The following is a 20,487-nucleotide window of genomic DNA, read 5'->3' on the forward strand; positions in this document are numbered from 1 at the left end:
CGGTTGTGTTTATCTTGCGTGGTGGGATTGTGTGCCGTGAAACAAAATAAGGTGTCTTCACAGAGGTACTGAGACGCTGCAGGTGATGTGTAAACAGAATCCTAATCACATGTCCTGTTTGCACAAAACTCTCCTTCCGATCTCTCAAACATTAGCATCGTTCCCTCAGTGTTTCTGTTGACTCTGATCACCTGCTCCACCTGTTCCCTCACCAGCTGAAATCCCCTGAGCCCACACTTTATCTCTGGCATCTGGCACACATACACACACACACTCTGACTAGAAGAGGTGTCCTAGGCTTTTTATCCCCTCTACAGTGACATAAATCCATGGGGTTTGGACTCGGGCCGTGCCCTGGAGGCCGGTAGTGGCCCTGTTGTCAGCAGGGTCTGTGGGATATTAGCTGTAAATCCTTCATAGAGGAGAGGAGGAAAGAGAGGCTGTTAAATTGATGTGTGGGATTGATTCATTCACTTGAACTTTAGCTTTAACCAGTACTAACAAAGACAATCTAGCTAGCTCAGTCTCTGGGTCTTCATGTTGTGCTTCTGTGGACTTATATTTTTTAATTGTTTGGCCATTTTCTGTAAATAAAAGCCTTTGAAACAGGTCCAAGTCACCCGAGCCTCTGTTACTACACTTTTGCTGTTTAATGTAGCTTTGTTCACCTTTAGCGCTGTCTTTATCATCATTAGCGTTAGCCCCTTCGGATGCAATTGCCAAAATCTGCTCTTTCCTGTCTTAGCTGTTGGCAAACCATGTCAAACTTTGAAGTTTTGCACTGCACTTCTTCATGTTACTGTCCAGCAGACGTCAAGTTTGTTGTTTTTGTCATTTTGATAATGTTAGCATGCTAACTTTGCTTGAGTTCTGCTCATCGCTCTGTGTGCTAGATAGTCATGTGACCAAACAAAAATTTATAAATATAAAAAAATATTCACTGATTAATCAATTGAGTAGTCACTGCCCTTAAAGTTGATGATTAACCGTATAATCACCACCTCCAAATTTGTTGATTAATCGTATAATCACCACCTCCAAATTTGCCGATTAGTCGAATAATCACCACCTCCAAATTTGACGATTAATCAAATAATCACCAACCCCAAATTTGATGATTAATTGAATAATCACCACCCCCAAATTTGATGATTAATCAAATAATCACCACCCCTAAATTTGACGATTAATCAAATAATCACCAACCCCAAATTTGCCGATTAATCAAATAATCACCACCCCCAAATTTGATGATTAATCAGATAATCACCACCTCCAAATTTGACGATTAATCAATTAATCACCACTTCCAAATTTGACGATTAATCAAATATTCACCACCCCCAAATTTGACGATTAATCAAATAATCACCACCCCCAAATTTGACGATTAATCGAATATTCACCACCCCCAAATTTGACGATTAATCAAATAATCACCACCCCCAAATTTGCCGATTAATCGAATAATCACCACCCCCAAATTTGATTATTAATCAAATAATCACCAACCCCAAATTTGATGATTAATCAAATAATCACCACCCCTAAATTTGACGATTAATCAAATAATCACCACCCCCAAATTTGACGATTAATCAAATAATCACCACCCCCAAATTTGACGATTAATCAAATAATCACCACCCCCAAATTTGACGATTAAGTGAATATTCACCTTCTCCAAATTTGTTGATTAATCAAATAGTTACTACCCTTTCAGCTGGGTGCATGGCTATTTGTAAACAACGCCAGTTTTGCCAAAACTTTAATGCTTTTGTCTTCTACTTCTTCTTGTATTGTTTTTATAGGTGGTTAGCAAGCAGTGATGAGTCATTGTTTTTGAATATTTGAATACTAGTTGATGTACAATGAATCCAATAATTCTTTATGAAGAATTTTTGTGGGCTTATGTTGTGCTAGTTTCACCTAGCAAAGTTTGCACTTCATGTTAGTTTTGTTTTGTATTTTAAATAATTTTTTGACTTCGACTTTGTGACAAGTGTTAGTCTCTAGAATTTTACCTAGATTCTGAATCTTACACAAGTATGCTAGTTTTACTTTTTCTTGGTCCTTTCATTATCCCTTTAACTCTTTCTTACTTGAGCCTAGTATTACAAACTTTGTCAAAATAGTATAACATAAGTCTACAACCACTCTGCACGGAGGTCGAGGCACCCAGTTAATACTTCCTGGGTACCATGGATTAGCATAAATGTTAAAATGCCCATCCTGTTAGCAAACAGCTTCCAGAAGGCTAATGTTGTGATAGTTTTACGACATTAAAGCACCAAGATTAGTTCTAAAAAGAGTAGATAAAAAGTCACATAAAGTATGCGATTATTTTCATAATCGATTAATAATCGGTTAATATTCGATTAATCGGAAATCATGCCAAATTATAAAGCTTACAGGCATACAAAAGTTAGCATTATTACAGTTGGATTTGCATTATGATTAACTGTGTAGAGGCAGTTTAGCATGATTTTGTCATCTTATAGTCTCATCATGTCTATTTGTGGGTTGGTGGGTTACTCGAAGCACTCCTTTGTTTGTTGTTTGGACACTCTGGGGGGACTAGAGGTGAGTCCTTGGTTCAGGAGGGTTTGGGTTGACCTGTAAGAGGTGTGTGTTTGTGTGTGTGTGATGGGGTCAGCTCCCGGCTCTTACGTCATTGTCCCAAATCGTCCCAGTGGCACCCAAGTTCAGGGCTCCAGGTCTGTTAAAGAGAGGGGGGTATTTAAAGCCCACAAGGAGAGGGAAGAGGAGGGGTGGGGGTGGGGATGGGGGTGGGGGTGTCTCTTAAATGTCGGCTACACCTGTTGGGTGTTGTAACTCCTCTCTCCACTCGGTGCTGTCACTTCATCGGCTGTCGAAACCCGGTGCGATTGTTGTTTACAAGAGAAGTCTGACGCAAGAATGTGATGTCAGGCGAGAAAAACAAACGTGACGCAGGAAATCAAACCTCAGCACCTCGACGTCTCGTGGTTTCACTTTGATTTTTGAAAACAGAGTTTAACATTTCAAGGACTTCACATTTAGAGCAGAGGCTGTGCTGTAAACACTTTTATTTCTCATCATCGGCACATCCTCGGGGATAACACGTGTTGGTTAAAGTGTTGTTTGTTCTCTCGCTGCATGTGTTGAATCTGTCAGAAGTGTTAGAGCTGAGTTTGTCTCTGCGTTAGCTTGTCACAGCTCTGATGGAGAAGTGACTTGGTGTCAGCAGTTTCAGAGACGCTTCTTTTCTGACGTGAAGCGTTCTTGACGTCTGTTTCTGACACCTTCCTCTCAGCGGAGGCCTCTGATGCTTGGATGTTAGGTTTTTCAGTTTCAGATTTGCAGGTTTCAGTAAAAAGAGAGGAGCAGATCTCAGCTGAGGAGGTTTTTCACTCCATCAGCGCTGACAGACGAGCAAATGATGCTCTTTCTCTCCGCTCAGTCTGCTGACAGATGAAGCTGAGTTTCTTACAGCCTGGGAGCTTTTACTCTTCACTGCACTTTAAAAGCGTCTGATCACGATGAAAAACCCATCACGTGTCACTCCCTGTAAGTTATACTAAAAAAACATGATCAGCGCTGACTCTATGAATGAGTTATACGAGGAAAAGCAGCACACTTGTCACTTGTCATGTTCGAAGCTGCTCATATCTGACAGTTAGAAGAATATAATGACAAAAACAGGAAGGAAAACATGAGTAAACAGTCAAAAAAAAACAGTGTTATGTGTTAAAGATAGAAGAAAAATGTGGGAAAAGAAATTCAGGTTAACTTCTTTCTAATACCAACAAAAGATGATTGGAGACAAATAATTTTTTATTCTTTCATATTTGGAAAGAACTAAAAGAATTACTTTTATTTCACTTTTTATCGTGATTTTGATAGCAGATAAAAAAAGAGTCTCCCTAAATTTTGAGAAAATAATTCTCCAACTCTAATTTTGATCTAAGAACTTTTTGTTTTAGATTTGAAGAAATGTATTTTCAAGTAAATCTGAGTCTGATCTTTTGATTCTAGGTCTTATCTCTCAATTCTGGCTTTGATCTCTAAATCTTAGCTTTGTTCTCTGAATTCTGCCACTGATAGTGAAATATTTGCTTTTATCACAAAATTTTGACTTTAATCTCTAAACTCTGCCTTTGTTCTCTGAAATTTTTCTTTGATCTCTAGATTTTGGCTTTGCTTTCTGAATTCTGGCCTCAATCTTTAAATTTTAGGTTCAGTCCTAAAGGTTCAGAATAAGGTCCGGATTCTGGCTTTGATCTAGATTGTGGTATTAAATCTCAGTTTTTGTATTGGTCTCTAAATTTGACTCTTATCTCTTAAGTGTACCTTTAATCTCTAAATTTTGACTCTTATCTCTAAAGTCTGCCTTTGATCTCTAAATGTAAGCTGCAATCATAACATTTTTGCTCTTATCTCTAAAGTCTGCCTTTGATCGCTAAATTTAAGCTTTGATCTCTGAATTTTGACTCTTATCTCTAAAGTCTACCCCCAATCTCTAAATTTTTTAGTTTTACCTCTAGAGTCTGCCTTTGATCTCTAAATTCTTACTCTTATCTTCAAATTTTCCTATGATCTCTAAATTTTAGCTTTGATCTCTGAATTTTTACTCTTATCTCAAGAGTCTGTCTTCGATCTCTAAATGTAAGCTGCAATCATAAAATTTCTACTCTTATCTCTAAACGCTGCCTTTGATCTCTAAATTCTTACTCTTATCTCTAAATCTTCCTTTGATTTCTAAATTTAAGCTTTGATCTCCTAATTTTTACTCTTATCTCTAAAGTCTGTCTTTGATCTCTGAATTCTGGCTGTGATCCCTTGTTTTTGCTTTGTTCCCTTAATTGTAGCTTTTATCTCTTAATTCAGACTTTGATCTTTAGAGTCTAGCTTCCTACTTAGCATATGCCTTTGATATGATCTAAATTTTGAATTTTAAGTTAGATAACTTATTGTACTTCAAATTCTCCGATATTTATGAACTATTAAGTTGAAACTTATTGAGTTTCAAACCAGAAATCTGACTATAATTACAGAAGTTGGACGCTAGCTCTTAAATAATGTTTTAAAACAAGTCTTCAGCTGCCCTTATCCTCTGCTCTTGTTGCTTACAGCATGTTTATCTAAATTCTCTAATAAAAAGATTCTTGTGGTTTAAAAACATCCAATATCTTTGGAGGAAATGTCATAAAACCGTCAGGTCTTGTGGTTCGGTGTTTTTAATATCTCCTGACCCGTGGTGTGTTGACAGTTATGGCTCCTTTTATTGTGGTGGAGCGGTGCACATTTCCTGGCAGCGGTTCAGAGTCTAATCCTGGCTTTATTTTATTACTTTGTGGCTTCAGGTTCTGGAAAAAAGCGCTCACTTATATTATTTCATCTTGTCTTGGCCAGAACTGCCAAATTCTGCTGTATTCAGTCTGATATGTGTGTGTGTGTGTGTGTATGTGTGTGTGTGATGATAAGCGAGAGCTTGATGATAAAGTTGAGTGACTCAGTGACCTTTAGCACAAAGAGCTCTGTGATTTTATGTGTTTCTATTAATGTTGGAAGCAGTGGATGCACACGAGCTGGCTGTTACTTGTTAATGTGGCATGAGCCCGCGCGTGTGTATGTGTGTGTGTGTGTGTGTGTGTGTGTGTGTGTGTGTGTCAGAGTCTGGGACATGACTTCTGAACAGGTGTGTGTGTGACCGAGGTGGCTGTAGTGGACAGGTGGAGATGGAGTCAGCCATGTCAACCTTGCAGAGGGACTATTTTTACCCGGGCAGTGAGACATAAATACCTGAGTTAAATTAAGACAGGGCACATTGACGAGTAATTACATCCTTATTATTATTCTAACAATACAACAGGATCACATACACTGCCCCCTGTTATCTGCTATTACAGCAGTTATGGGACTATAGATTGATTAGGTTTTAGTGCTTAATAATAACTGCAGAATACAAATGAGCCTTAAAGAAAGGGGCTGGATTGATGCTGGTAGCGCCACCGTGAGGAATCATGAGGTAGTGAAGTAAGGTGAGGTAAGGAAATCCTGTTGAGAGTGCCGAGTTACTTTCTTCTGACAAGTATTTCCTCTAATTCTGATTCTCAAATACAGAGAAGTGACATTACAGTGAGAAGAGGAGGATAAAACCTCCATCAGGACATCTGATTTTAAACTAACAGGGTTTGAAAGAATGAGGTTATGGACCTAATTTTAAAAGATGCAATAAAAGGGACCTGTCTCTGTCCATTAGAGGAAGATACTCAGATACTCAGCTGTGATGATTCAGGCTTCATAAAGCAAACTAAGACTATACTTTTTATACTCAATCTGGCCCTATTATATTCATGATAAACCTTTTTTGTAACATACTGAAATTTGATTTTACAGTGTATTACTGTAAAATAGTGTTTAATGGAAAAAAGACAAAAAAAAAAGCTTAAAGAGCTAGAAATGCTGTAGGATGGAGGATAATTTGAAAACTTTCTGTTTCAAGTTGAAATTTAGGATAAAAAGATTTTGTTAGAGCTTGAAATGGCAATAAACAGAACATAAAGGCTTTTTATACTTTTAGTTACATGATTGTAGTTTTATGGGAGTTTCGCAGTTGTTGTATGGTCATGATCCCTTATTGTAAACACTGTAAAATGAAAATAAACATTTTTTTCACTACAAAAAACTGCAAACTAACCCCAAATTTCAGAGATAGTTCCCTGAGATGTCCTTAATAATAATAATAACAACAACAACAACAACAATAATGATAATAATAATAATAATGATGACCATGATAATATTAAAATAAATAAATAAATAAATAAATAAAAATAAAATAAAAAAAATAAGGAAAAAATAAATACATAAAAATTATAATAATACATAAAAATTAAAAGACAATATTTATCTAGCACACTATGACAGCCAGGCTACAAAGTTCTTTTCAAATAAGAGTGAAAAATAAAATAAAGGCAATGATTAAAAACTTGAAAAAATCTGTGAGGTGAGAGTAAAAGATCTACAAAGTGATAGAAAAAAATTAATGAGAATCAAAGAGAAAAAAAATATCTTTAAAAATGCCAACCCTAAAAACGGTCATTTTACAGTGGTAATATTTAACGGCAAAATAACGGTTTTAGAAACACACTCTTAATTTCTTCCCACAAAAAAATCCTGCTTAGCCCCTTAAAATTTTAGAAATATTTTCTAAATATTTCATCTGATAATGTGTATAAAAAATTTGACTTATGTAGTGCAATACTGTAAAACAGGGTTAGCATAACTGCTTTACAAACAAGAACGATTAAGGACAATGAAAGAGACATGTGAAAGACGACAGCTAAAAATTTCAAAACAGCAGGAAGGTAAGACTAGAAGATGTACAAAATGATAAAAAAAAAGATAATCTCCAGATAATAAAAGGTTATAATTCTAAAGTGGTCAAGCCTGCGCCAAAAAAAACGGTCATTTTACAGTAACGACTGTTTACGGTAAAAAAAAAAAAACGGTAACTGTTACAATCTCTTTTTTTTTCCAAAAACCTGTTATGATCAATTTCAGAGATACTTACTGAAAATTTGTTACATGATTAGGATAATAATAACCTTTATTTTTATTTCTTCAAAGTTTATTTTGAAAAAGAAATAAAAGAATCAAAGAAATCAAACCTCGGATTATTATCACACATGAAATGCACAAAATAACCGTTACCTTGCAGATTTGTGATGTCTCGATTTCTCATTCTTTGTTTCCACAGGTGTAAAAAACACACCTTGTGATATTAGGGCATACAGCTGAACAGAAGTATTGGAGGATTTTGGATGGATACGTGCAGGCCAGATCTGAAAGCAAGATTTCTTCCAGACAAACTCTCCAGCAGCTTATTTCCATAATTAGACCATCCGTCTCTGATTGAGGGTGCTAATTAGCCAAATCAGCTACTGGAGACTGGTGTAATTAAATCAAAGCCTCCTCCATGGCAAAGAACCGGACACCAGTGAGGGAAAAACTGCAGAGAGGTTAGGTGTAAATGAAGTTGGTCCTGCTGCTTTATTTGATTATCTTGTCCTCATTAGCTGAAGTGTAAAGTCTGAAGTTTTATTTCTGTGTCAAAGGCTGGTCTTAGACGGAGGAGCTGAGCACAGGACGACTCCCTCTGGGCTAATAAGAAGGTCACTGAAGTGTGTATTGTGTGAGGAATGTGTTGTACTGGCACCGCAGAGGGCTGGAGGTACTTACCTGTAATAATACAACGAGACAGCGAGACCACAGGAGGCCACTTTGTGCCTACGCACTGGCAGGAGTTATATCACAGGTTAGAAACAATGAAATCCCACAGAGACTCGTCCAACTGTAGCGCAGCAAAGCCTGGACAGAGAATCCACATCATTTCAGACTAATAAGGTTAAAGTTTCACCTCAAAGTCATTTTTCATTTTATACACCTGTGTTCACAGCTGTGGCACTTTAAAACTAGAAGAAGTCCAGCCCTAGTCATATAATTTTTTCAGGTTGTAATTGTGCATTATCACAAATTAGGGATTTATTGATTCAACTTTTTAAATCTTGATAATAATACTGACATGATCCAATACCAGGAATACTTCTAACGTTCTCTGTTCTTTAATATGAGGGTATATCGAAATTGATACCTGACAGTGCAACCCTAGTTGTAAACAGAGAAGGGCATAGAACTGAGTTAAACAGATAAGTCCTTCATTATCAGTATCGGATCTTACTGTTTGACTAAATTTGGGTCAGTGTATCCCTTTAAATAATTAATTTGCAGATTCTTTAGAATGAAAAGACGTAACTAAATAATCATCTGTTATCTCTGTGTGTATAAAATGCTAACACTCTGCTTTTTGGGTAAACATGTTTCCGCAGAAGTTTTGGTTTGTTGGCCGTTGAACTCTGAGGACAATAACACCCATAATTTCATCTTTTTTTTTTTTTAATTAATATTTTATTGGAGACACAATCAAATGAAATACAATGATATAAACTCAAAATGTACAATGTTCTCTTTTTTCTGTTTTTTTTTTTTTCCGTAACAAAACCCATTGTCTCTGCATTCAAAGAAAATTATAAAACATAAAAAAAAAAAATAAATAAATAAATAAATTAATTAATTTAAAAAAGTATTAATAAAAAAAGGCTAGCTAGGCCTGCAATTTCTTGCCAGTTTAACAAAATATTGTTGCTTTTATTTTTATATGCTCATTGTGTTGGTCATGGGGCTGTAGCGCCACTTATTGCTTAACTACCTGGATCTAAACAAGCAGGGACTACAGATGTCAAACATTAACCTGATGCTATCTCTGCTTACTTTAGCCTCACTGTGAACCAGTTTGACATAGTTTACGTTCAGACTCGGGCCTAAATTTGGCTGTGTTGAACGGAACGTGTTTTGGCTAGCTTGTTGGGGGTGTTGTTGTACTATCAGACTCATTGGTTAGCCCTAGCATAAATTTTTGTCTAGTCATGGTCTTATGTTGTAGCTACTTGGTTTGACCAAACTCAAAATTTTGGTTTAGACAAATCTTGTGTCGCAGCTAATTGGTTAGTTGAAATTTAACTAGCTTGTTTTATTAGCTTAGCTAGTTCGTTAGTGGAAATTTATATTTTTGTTTTGACGGTATCTTATGTTATTGCTCCTTTAAAACTGCTGAACAGCTCCACTGTATTTTGCACGTTTTGCTTACACGGCTAACTTTTTTTAAGCTAACATTTGTTTGGAAGTATGTTAGCTTAAATAAAGAAGTACCTAGCTGTGCTTTTCACATCTGGATCTTATGTACCTGTTCTCTTTGATGGCTGTAGCTCGTGGTTTCCCCCTGGTGGCCAGCGGCTGTAACTCCACTCAGCTCTGGTTGCATTAGCTCTTTGACGGACAGCCGAGCCCACAGACATTATTAAGCGCTCTGTGTGTGCGCCTGTTTGTGGGAAAGTGTGTGTATGTGTGTGTCAGCTGTATTGAGGGTCAGCAGCCATGATTCCCCTTGAGAGCGGCGGCGGTGCTGGTGGTGGTGGTGGTGTAGCAGGGGTGAGGTGGGGGGCTGGATTCAGTCATGACAGGCATTCAGCTGGACCAGCGTGACCTCATTTTACAGGAAGGACCTGTAAAAAGGCCGAGCTGAGCCGGGCCAGACCAACAGGTGGGGGGGCGGTGACTTCATGCTGGTGGACTCCCACCACAGGCATTAAAACAAACCCACAGGATGAGATAATAAAGCTTTAGAGGGAGGTAATAATAGCTTCCACGGCTCTGTCAGATAATTGTTTTATGATCCTGCGGCGCTGGGTTAAACACTTTAGATTTAATGAATCCGGCTCTTGTTTGTATATTTAGCTTTATTAGCTGATCCTTTATTTCTACCACAGCCTGTTTAGCTCACATCAGCCCTCTTTGATGTTGGCCAAGCTTCAGCCCTCTCATCTTCCCCACACTTTCTCCAGTTATTATTTAATGCACCTCATATTCTCCAATCCCTTCCTTACTCCCCCCTCGGTCTCCCCCCTCGGTCTCCCGCTCCGTCTTGGACTCTTACAGTTCACCTCAGGAATCCTGCCGTCTCAGCTGTTCGCTGGTGTCCCATAGCAACTCAATTTAGCCTCCCCCCACCCCCTCCTCTACCTAAATTAGCCCCCACCCCTCCTCTCCCCTCCTTAGACCCTCGCTCTCCTCCTTCTCCTCCTTCTCCCTGCTCCTTCTCACTCATCTTCCCAGCTCTCCCCTCTCTCCGCCTTGGCCCAGCGGCCCGTGTGCGCTGGATTAGGAGTCTGTCTAAATTTGGTCATGCATGGCAGAGGAGACGAGCACCTGCTGGGACCCCGGCTGGTTGGACAGGCGGCTTCTTCTCCTCTCCAGACCCGTACATCAAATTACACCGGGGCCTGGGCATTCCTGTCACTCCTCTCACTTCTCCTCTTCACTGCCTCCCTCTTTCTCTTTCTGCACCCCTCCCTTATTCCTCTCCTCTGTGGTCTTTGAACTCCCTTTCAATCAAACTGTGGTTTCACACAGTTCATTGACTTTTAGTTAGCCTAGTGAAACAAAATTACAGTTTTAACTTTATTTTGCTTGTTTTAAAAAGTTTTTAGATTCCAGGTGAGAGTAAGTAACGAATATTAATATTATTAACACTTAAAACAAGTGAATAGCTAAAAATAACTTCTTTAAAAAGTATTGTTCAGTGACGAAAAAAGGGAAAAATATCTAAAATTCATATTTTTATCAGAATTCTGACAAAAAAGAACATCCTGAAATCAGAGTTGGAATTCCTAAAGTAAAAAATAAAACTGAAAAAAATCCCCCTCCCCCCAAAAATAAATAAATGAATAAATATAAAAATAAATAAATAAAAAAATGAAAAAAATGACAATAAAATTGAACTTTTTTTTTTCTAGGATTACAGTAAGACTTCATTTTTTCAGAGTTTTGAAACAAGTTGTAACTCTGAGATTACAGCAAAAATTCTGAGACGGGCTTAAAAAAATTGAGATCAAAGGTGGAAAAACAAAAACAAAAAAATGAAATAAAAAAAATAACAACAACAACAACAACAGAAAGGGGGATAAGCAAGACTAAAATATAAGACTCATAGTATTGTAAAATTAAAAAAAACAGTTTTTTTTTTAATTAATTTACTTATTTGGTTTTGGTTTTTTTTAGATTTAGATTTTGTTTAGATTTTTTTTTTTTGATTTGTTTTTTTGTTTCGTTTTTCACATTTTGTTTTTTCAGGGTTTTAATTTTGATTTTTAATTTTGATTTTGATTCTGTTGCTGCTTTAATTTTGCGATGCTGGACATGGTCACAGTTCTATCATACATCGTTAAATTCTGAAAAAAAATCTCTGATGGAAAAAAAAAGACTTTGATATTGGTTTCTTTATGCTGTCAGATTTCTGAGAATCAAGTTGTTTTCTGAGAAAAGATAAAACTGAAATGAAATCCAAAATCTTGAGATGAAATCTACAAATTTCTAATCAGAAATTAGAAAAAGACTTGGATTAGAGTCAGAATACTGAAAATACTGAGAGTAAGATTAAAGTGAGATTTAAACATTACGTTTCATGTTATTGCTGGAATTCAGACAAAAAAAATTAAATTATGTTAAAAGCTGAAGCTCTGAAATTTTAAAGCAAGTGTTGAGCAATAAATCTGAGGATATTGTTATAAATCTGAGAAATAAAGAATTTAGAGAAATATCAGAAATCTGAGATTAAAGCCAGATTTCTGACTTTAAACACTGAATTCAGAAAAAAAAACAGATAGTGTCTGTAATCTCAATATTCTAAAAAAAAAAAAAAATCTCGGAACACTGATGTTAATATGCAAACTTTAGAAATAAGAAATAAATTAAAAAAAGACATTGTTTTTGAATTAGAAAAAGTGGAAATCTGGACCCAAAGCCAGATATCTGACTTTAATCTTGGTATCTTGAAAAACAATGTCAGAATTCTTTAAGTATTCTTGGAATTATCGTTAATCTACGAAGTCTGGAAAAGAGTCAGAATTCTTAAAAATAGCCATGTTTTGCAGATGATGTTCTTCTCTGCTTCCCAACGACTTGATCTAATGATGTTTTTTTTAAGTGTTGTTTGACGAGCATCCATCAGCAGATTATGATTCTATAATTTCTCAGATTGTCCACATTTATGAAAAACTTGGGAACAGTTGAGAAGCAAAAACAAAATGCTACTTCTGCTCATCTCACAGAATTTCATCAGTGATCCTGTAAAACAGAGAAGTTGGAACAAGGTCACGATCAGATTATCAGATAATCCTCAAATTCATGCAGAGACTGGTCGATTCCCTCTGCACTGAGCCTCTGGTCTCTGTCATGTTTCTGCTGCTCCCTCTCTGTCCCCGTCCACACGTGGATCTGCAGTCACACTCGAGCGCAGACGACAGACACAGACACGCCCACTCGCCGTACAGGAGCATGTACGTTTTGATTCCTGGCTCCTTTAATGCACTCGGCTGAAACGGTAATTTATGCTCTCACCTGCTGAGCACAAACCCTCTTTCTCTCACTCTGTCTTTCTCTCTCCACCCACGCCGTCATCTGTAGTTAGTTATTCAGCTCATGTACTTACTCTGCTTCTCCACCCACACACCCTCAGACCCTGACTGAGTTACGGCGCTGCAGCAGCAGCAGCAGCAGCAGCAGTCGCTCACTCTCACACATCCCGTGTTCACGTTTGAAGCTAAACAGCCTGAAAGCCTCTGAAAACACCGTCCACTGATTGATTGAGTGGCCTGATGGAGGCTTTGGGGGTCGTCCTCCATCTGCACTAGCCAACGCCATTAGGCAGTTTTCCAGAGAGACAGACCAAGAGCCAACACTCAGAGGCTGAGAGCCGTGTCCACCAGTGTGTGTTTTCTGCATGTTACACACACAGAGGCATCAGCTAATGATCGGTTCGCTTTCTGGAGTCAGAGATCAGCAATTGAAGAGACAATCTTCAAAAAAACAGGCGTAATTTTAGAAATAAGGTCATGTTCGTCTAAATTAGAGATCCTTCAAATGTTAAAAATGTGTCACTTTTATATAAATGAGATTATCGACGCCAAAATCTGGTGTTTCTGAATGCTAATTTCCAGGGTTTGGTGGGATTATCCCAAGAGAACACAAATCTATTTACGTCACGTAAAAGTCCATATGTCGATACTACGCTATCTGGCAAAGTTTAGCTATAAGAAGAATGAGGTGATGTTAGCGTTAGCCAAAGTAACATAGCTAATGTTACACGTTGCGAACACATCTTACGGCATCATGCTGTGTCGCGCTACATGTATTCTGTTACCATGCTACGCTAGAACTGAGTTTACAAAATTAGCTTGTTGTCGTGTTTTAAACAATGTTTTGCGTAACTATGAATAAATACATTAGTTTGTCACTTTGCATGCTGGGTAAAGTTGCATTAGGTAAAGAAAAGCACAGGACATTCTTGATTTACATTGTTTTGACTTTACGACGCCAATAAATATACGTACGTAAGAAAATAGAGATGGTTTAGAAGTTATGCTGCTCTGTTCGTACTGGTTTTTGATGCGGAGTGCATGTGAATGCACAGCTACGCAGTCATCAGTGCCATAGTGTAGATTGTTTTAACTGAAATGTCTATTTTAATTATCTGTACTGTTTTCCCATGAATATGAAGTAAAATATCTGTATTTGGATAGTTATTTAAAGAGTTAGGGATATTTAGGGTTAAAATACGACTTACACAGAATTTCGGGTTACCACCCATCGTAGAAACGGAACCCGTTCGTAACTCGAGGACCGCTTGTAGTGTTAAAAAGAAGATCTGCTCTCTGTTTTTTTTTTTTTTTTTTTTTTTAGCAAGAATCACATTTTTGTGACAGTGGGTGATAGTGCTCATGGGAAATGGAGTTTTTTTTTTCTGGAAAGCATTACCAACTCTGGCCACAAGTGTCACTGCAGTCAGCACCAAAGTTAGTTTGAGGAAAAGTTTGAGTTCAGATGTGAACAATTTGGTTTCTTTTATGATATTTGGGGCGCTGATTTGATTCAAGTTGCATTTTTTTATATTTCTGATTTTTTCTAATTGTTGTTTTGTTTTTTGTAACACAAGACCATGTAAAAAGAAAAGTTGACTGATGATATCTACTGACTCTATCAGAAAACATATTTTCCCGAAAATGCAGATCACATATGTGTCAGTTTTTAGGGTTTACTCTGGGGACTTGACACCAAGTCACCTGATAGTTGAAGAAAAACATTCGCCCCCTGCTGGAGAAGAGAGGTAACTTTTTTCTAACCCAGCTTATAAACAAAGACTGAAATGAAGGATTTAAATAAAAAAAAAAAACATACTTTCTAATTTCTTTCACTGTGTTTTGCAGTAAAAAGGCTATTTTTCTTAATGTTATAAAAAAACGTTGAAATAAGTCATTTTTTGCTGTACGAATGATTTTGTATGTGTTCGGTTGAGCCACTTTTGACGCTTCATCCATTATTTTTTTAGCCTTTTTCCAAATTTTGATTGATCTTTGTCTATTATGTTCAAAACACTGCACAAAAATGTCGACAATTTCAGTAACACAGAGTTTAAAAAAAGTTTTTTTACCGCCGTTACCCTCTGCTTCATTTTCCTTCTTATTAACTAATTCAGGATCGTACTTATGGGATCATTTCTTTCCTTTTTTCTTTTTAACTTCTGTATCCCTGTCTGTGGCGACCTCAAATAGGGAAAAAGCTGAATCACAGAAGAAGAGTTTCTCAAAGCGTTTGTTTTAAAAAAGTCGTCATCATGTTGTTGCTGTAAGAAGCTAAATGTCGTGTTTTTATTCTGACATCTTGAAAGGTGGGAAAAATGGTGACGAAAGAAATTTACAAATGAAAGATCAATGAATCCATTTCTTTTTGCTGAAAGACCGCAGAGTTATCTGTAGCCTTCACCCTGATATAAATGTGTGTGTGTGTGTGTGTGTGTGCTTTGCTGTCAGTAACAAGGTCATGAATTGAAGAGGACGGTTGAGGCTTGTTCAGCACTTTCTTCACCGTCCTCTGAAGGGAAACATCACGCAGCGTGTGCATATTCTCTTTCTCTGTGAGTTACATGATGGTCTGTAGCGTGTGTTGCAGGTCGCTGTCAGTGTGTGTGAGTGTCGTACAGTCGGACAGGTGACATTGTTTGACCCTCCTCTTCCTCTCTCTGTATCTTCCTCGCAGACCTTCACAGCTTGGTGTAACTCCCACTTGAGGAAGGCCGGGACACAGATCGAGAACATTGAAGAGGATTTCAGAAATGGCCTCAAACTCATGCTGCTGCTGGAGGTCATTTCAGGTGCTTCTTCACCACACACACACATGATGATAATGAATTTGCCATCTTTTGGGAAATTGGGAAAATATTTTGTAATCCTGGTCGTATTGTTATACTCATTTTATCATCAAGTTAAAAAAAGCAGCACTAAAGACCAGCGCCGGGTTGTGATTGACATGAAACCTGAACAAAAGAAGTAGAAAAAGATTCTCATCCTCATCTTTTGGCTGTTGTCATGAAAAATCTTGAATTTCCCTCCGGGGATTAATAAAGTATGACTTATCTTAATAAAGTATGACTTATCTTATCAGGAATCAACCAACACTTACTGACATAAACGAAGATTTTAACCTTGACCAACACAAGCGTCATCCTTAAGTCTCAGTTAGTAGTTGAATCTTGTTGCCAAGGTAACACATTTCTTGACAAAAACAATAAAAACAGACTTTAAAAGCAGGGAAGTGAAACACTAAGAGCTACAATAAAGCTGGAACAAACGCTTCAGTGTAAAGGAGAGTCTGATTTTCTATGGCCACCTGATGTAAAGTTGAGGAAAATTAAAAAAATATATTATCAAAATCAAGTATTCTATCAAGAATTATTCTTTTTTTTGTAAATTTTTTAATGTTCCATTTTGGATTTTTTTTTTTGCATTTTTTTAATATTCCAAAGTAGTTGTTTTTTTTATTTTTTGCAAATTTTTAAAATTTCAAAATTATTTATATATGCTTTTTCAAAAATTTCAATCCCATTTTTGACACTTTTCAAAAGTTTGAAATGTCTATTTTTTTTTTTTTTTACATTTTTTTTTTTTTTTTGGAATTTCATTTTTTTTCTTTTTCTAACTTTCCAAATTTTAAAAAAGGCTTAAATTTTTTTTCCAAATTTTAAAAAAGGTTTAAATTTTTTTTCCAAATTTTTAATTTTTCAATTTTTTTTTTCAAAATTTTTAAATTTATAAACATTTTAATTCAATAAATCCAAAAAATTTTAAAACTTGCACATTCCTGAAATTTCAATTTTATTTTAATTTTTCCGAATTTATCAAAAATGAAAACTCAGACATCACATAAACAATTTCATATATTAAAAAAAACTTGTTTTGACAATCATTCACTGGGTTTTAACTGTGAATTAAATTGTATTCCTTTTTTTGTCTTTATTGTGAAGATAAAGTAGATTTTGTTCCTGAATGATTTGATCCAGGTGATCTGAGGAAAAACTGCTCCTATCAAAGTTAGCATTTTAGCCTTGGAGCCAAGTTTGGACCGATCCTTTCCCACTGATACCCAATCCAGCGATGCCTCCCTAATACTCTTAATACACCTTTTTACACCCTACGTCATTAAAAAGATGTGTATAAGTTTTAGTACTATATGTGACATTTAGCTACGTTCATTCAGACGAGTGATCGTTCTGTAAACTCTGAAATAAAACTTTAAGCTCTTGTTTCGTGACCAGTCTAAACAGGAAACCCATCGTAGACTCATGATGTTTTTAGAGCAACCGGTGTTTTGGAGTAAAGAGTGACCGTGCTAACTGGCAACTCAGGAACAAGTCTTATATTAAAATGTAAAAATAAACCCTTCAGATTTGTCTTTACTGATAAACTTAGGGCTTTTTTGAGAGGTGCGCTAAGCTAGCAGTTGAAACACCATAACAATGTCTGATCAGTTTTGGCTCTATCAGGATTTTTTTAACCCCCAAGACTTTGATTTGGAAACATATTTCATGTTCACAGAAAACTAGAGAATGATAAAGACAACTACTACTTACAATTTAATGAATTTTCAGCACTAACTATTGAATGTTGCTGAAGGTTAAAGTATTTTGTTGCAGCAATTGATAAGGGATGGGAATCAAAAACCGGTTCCTGTTGAGAATCGATAAGAAATGTTTCAACTCAACTAGTGTGCTGCAGCTATCTTAGCTTAGCAGTTAGATAACGTTTCCCAAGAAAACTCTGATTCAGGATTTTCAGCTTGAAGTTTTGCTGAAAAACTGACTTCATAAAGAAATGTACATTACTCTCTCTCAGGAGATTCATATTCAGCACATTCCAAATGGTATAAATCACCTTATTTACCAAAATAACAAAATAGCACAAGCTTGATGCTAAAGTATATGGGAAACTGCATTGATATGCTAGCAGTTAGCATACATCAGTTTAACTTCAGCTTTAGAATACTGAGAATTTCAAATGTCAAAAGCGAACAGGCTAATGAAAGGCTCATGGCTGACTTCATAACTACGGAAAGGTTCCAAACAACTTAAACTATTGCTATAACCACTTTGAGACACTAGATGGCCTACTTGAATTATTAATATATTACAACACAGTACATCAACGTCACATTGTGTGAAATTTTTACCTGTTTCTGTTTAATTATGCCCAGAAATATCCAGACTCAGGGACCAATTACATTTTATTCACTTACAGTATAAACTCAACTAAATGTTGTTGACACAGAAAAACTGTAAAACCCTCGTTAAATTCAATTTAAAGGGTTAAAACAGCTGATTGTATGTAACATGTTTTATGATTAACTCAACATTTCAGAGACTTTATCGTGTGATTATTGTCTGTCTGAGCTGATCATCTTTCCCTCCGCTCTCCAGGTGAGAGGCTGCCCAAACCCGACAAAGGCAAGATGCGTTTCCACAAAATCGCCAACGTGAACAAAGCTCTGGACTTCATCTGCAGCAAGGGAGTCAAACTGGTGTCTATTGGTGCTGAGGGTGAGGCTCCTGCTTTCCTTCCTCTTCTCTTATCCTCCCTCTGCTGCTTTCTTTTCTCTTTTGTGTGCAAACCAAGGTCACGTATGATGAACACACCTGTTCCTGAGCGGCAGATGGTGTGTGCGGCTGAGGAAACGGCTGCTTTCACTTTCAATCCAGTCACTATTAGTGGTCAAAATCTGCATAACTGAAGCTCTGTTGCATTTAATCAGCATATTTAAACACTTTTTCCGCCTTCATGTATAATTCAAATGTTAGATAGCTCGTTTAAAACATTTATTCAGTCATTTCGGCTCTAAAGAAACCAGAGGAGCGGGGCTGAGACGTGGAAATGGTGAAAAGAGTCGACCATTTCATGCGAGCTGAAGTGATAAACGGAGGACATTCATTCAGACTCTCTGAGGTTAAACGCTCAGCGGGAATGAAAACAGCTCCGACTGGGAGTTCATGAAAAAGTTGCTGAAATCACAGATCTTCAAAAGCAGTTTGGGGAACGCTCGGCAACTTTAATTTTCATGGCTTTAATTGCAGCCAGAGCCTTCGAGAAGTGTGAAATTCAATCAGTGTCAATGGGAGAAGTTTCTCAGGCCGCGGCGTTTCCAGGCGCTGAACTTTTGACCTTAAACAGGCTGGATGTATAAGCTGTGTTTATATTCACATCGTGTGTGTGTGTGTTTGTGTGTGCTCTTACAGAAATCGTTGACGGCAATGTGAAGATGACTCTCGGTATGATCTGGACCATCATCCTGCGTTTCGCCATCCAGGACATCTCTGTGGAAGGTTCGTGTTTTGTGTCGATAAACGCAACCCTGATCACATCCTCTTCCATCTCCAGTTAACTCAACCATTAGCTTTATAAATGCTACGTTAAAAATAGCATATACAGGGTGTGTTGTTTGCAAGGATGTATGAGACGGGACCATTCTCATGAAAAATATTGATAATTTGAGTAAGCAGTAAGTTTAATTTGGCAGTATAACTCTAAATTTTGGAGTCCCCTGCTCTTCCACGTGCTTATGTGGAATGACAAAGCCTAACATGGGTAGATCAACATCCTTAAACAGCGCTCTATGACACCTGAGCACTTTTTGTTAAAAGTAGATCAACTTTTGGTACACACACACAACAAGAGCCCCTCTTTCTAAACGACCAATCAAAATCAAGGGGGCGGGACTTTGCTGAAGTGGAAGGGCAAAGCCTGGGGTGGGGAAAGCAGCACCCTTTGAGTACTTCACTCACAGGCTCAAAGTAATTTGTTATTTTATTAAACTTATGTTTATTTTATTAAACTCATAGTAAACAGTGTAACGTTTTCGGGGAACTTCCTGTTTTTCCACCGGTGCATGTGGAACGCCAAACCTCTGGCGGGGAGAGCACACCTCTTTCCTACCAAATTTCTCAATGGAGAAACATGAAACTGTTAACTAAAACACATTAAAAAGCCCACCTTACCTGTATTGACCCCGCACTTCTGATTAGCATTAGCAAAACATGCAGCAGCGAGTCATCTAAAATAAATAAGTTCCTGTTTTTATGAGATAGTTATGTCGTAAAAACAGGAGGATTTTTTTTTATTTAAAAATGTAAAAATTATAAGAAAAGTCATGGGTGGGCCTGGGATCCTTGGGCCCACCCATGACGCCGCCCCTGTGTTATAGTCTTATGTCAGCAGACTCAGATTTACTGACCCACATTTGATTCATGTTTAAAAGAACAGAATAAATCTCCTGTGATTAACTTCATCAAACCAACTTCTCTGAACTTTATCTGCACCTCGTGTCGTCAGCTTCTGATCAGCTGACGATAAATCCTGTTCACTGAGACAGAGACCTTGTTTACCCCGTCCGCCCTCACACATCTTCACCTTCAAGTCATCCTCTTAACTCCTCTTTTATTGCTCCTGGTGTATCACAGCTTGACTTCCTCTGACAAATAGTTCAGACTCCTCATCATCAGGATCT

At 37.2% G+C, this 20,487-nt stretch overlaps 1 protein-coding gene across 1 annotated transcript in view; it reads left to right on the plus strand.

Moving 5' to 3' along the window:
• actn3b (actinin alpha 3b) overlaps positions 1-20,487 on the plus strand; it is a 41,432-nt gene that overhangs the window by 9,490 nt on the left and 11,455 nt on the right. The window contains exons 2-4 of the mRNA XM_074699394.1: positions 15,694-15,808; positions 18,407-18,526; positions 19,220-19,306. Coding sequence (XP_074555495.1) covers positions 15,694-15,808; positions 18,407-18,526; positions 19,220-19,306 — 322 coding nt within the window. The remainder of the gene's footprint in view (positions 1-15,693; positions 15,809-18,406; positions 18,527-19,219; positions 19,307-20,487) is intronic.

This window comes from Halichoeres trimaculatus, unplaced genomic scaffold (genome assembly GCF_033239565.1).
Source record: "Halichoeres trimaculatus isolate MK-OKI-2021-1 unplaced genomic scaffold, fHalTri1.1 fHalTri1_scaffold_22, whole genome shotgun sequence".
Classification (NCBI taxonomy): domain Eukaryota; kingdom Metazoa; phylum Chordata; class Actinopteri; order Labriformes; family Labridae; genus Halichoeres; species Halichoeres trimaculatus.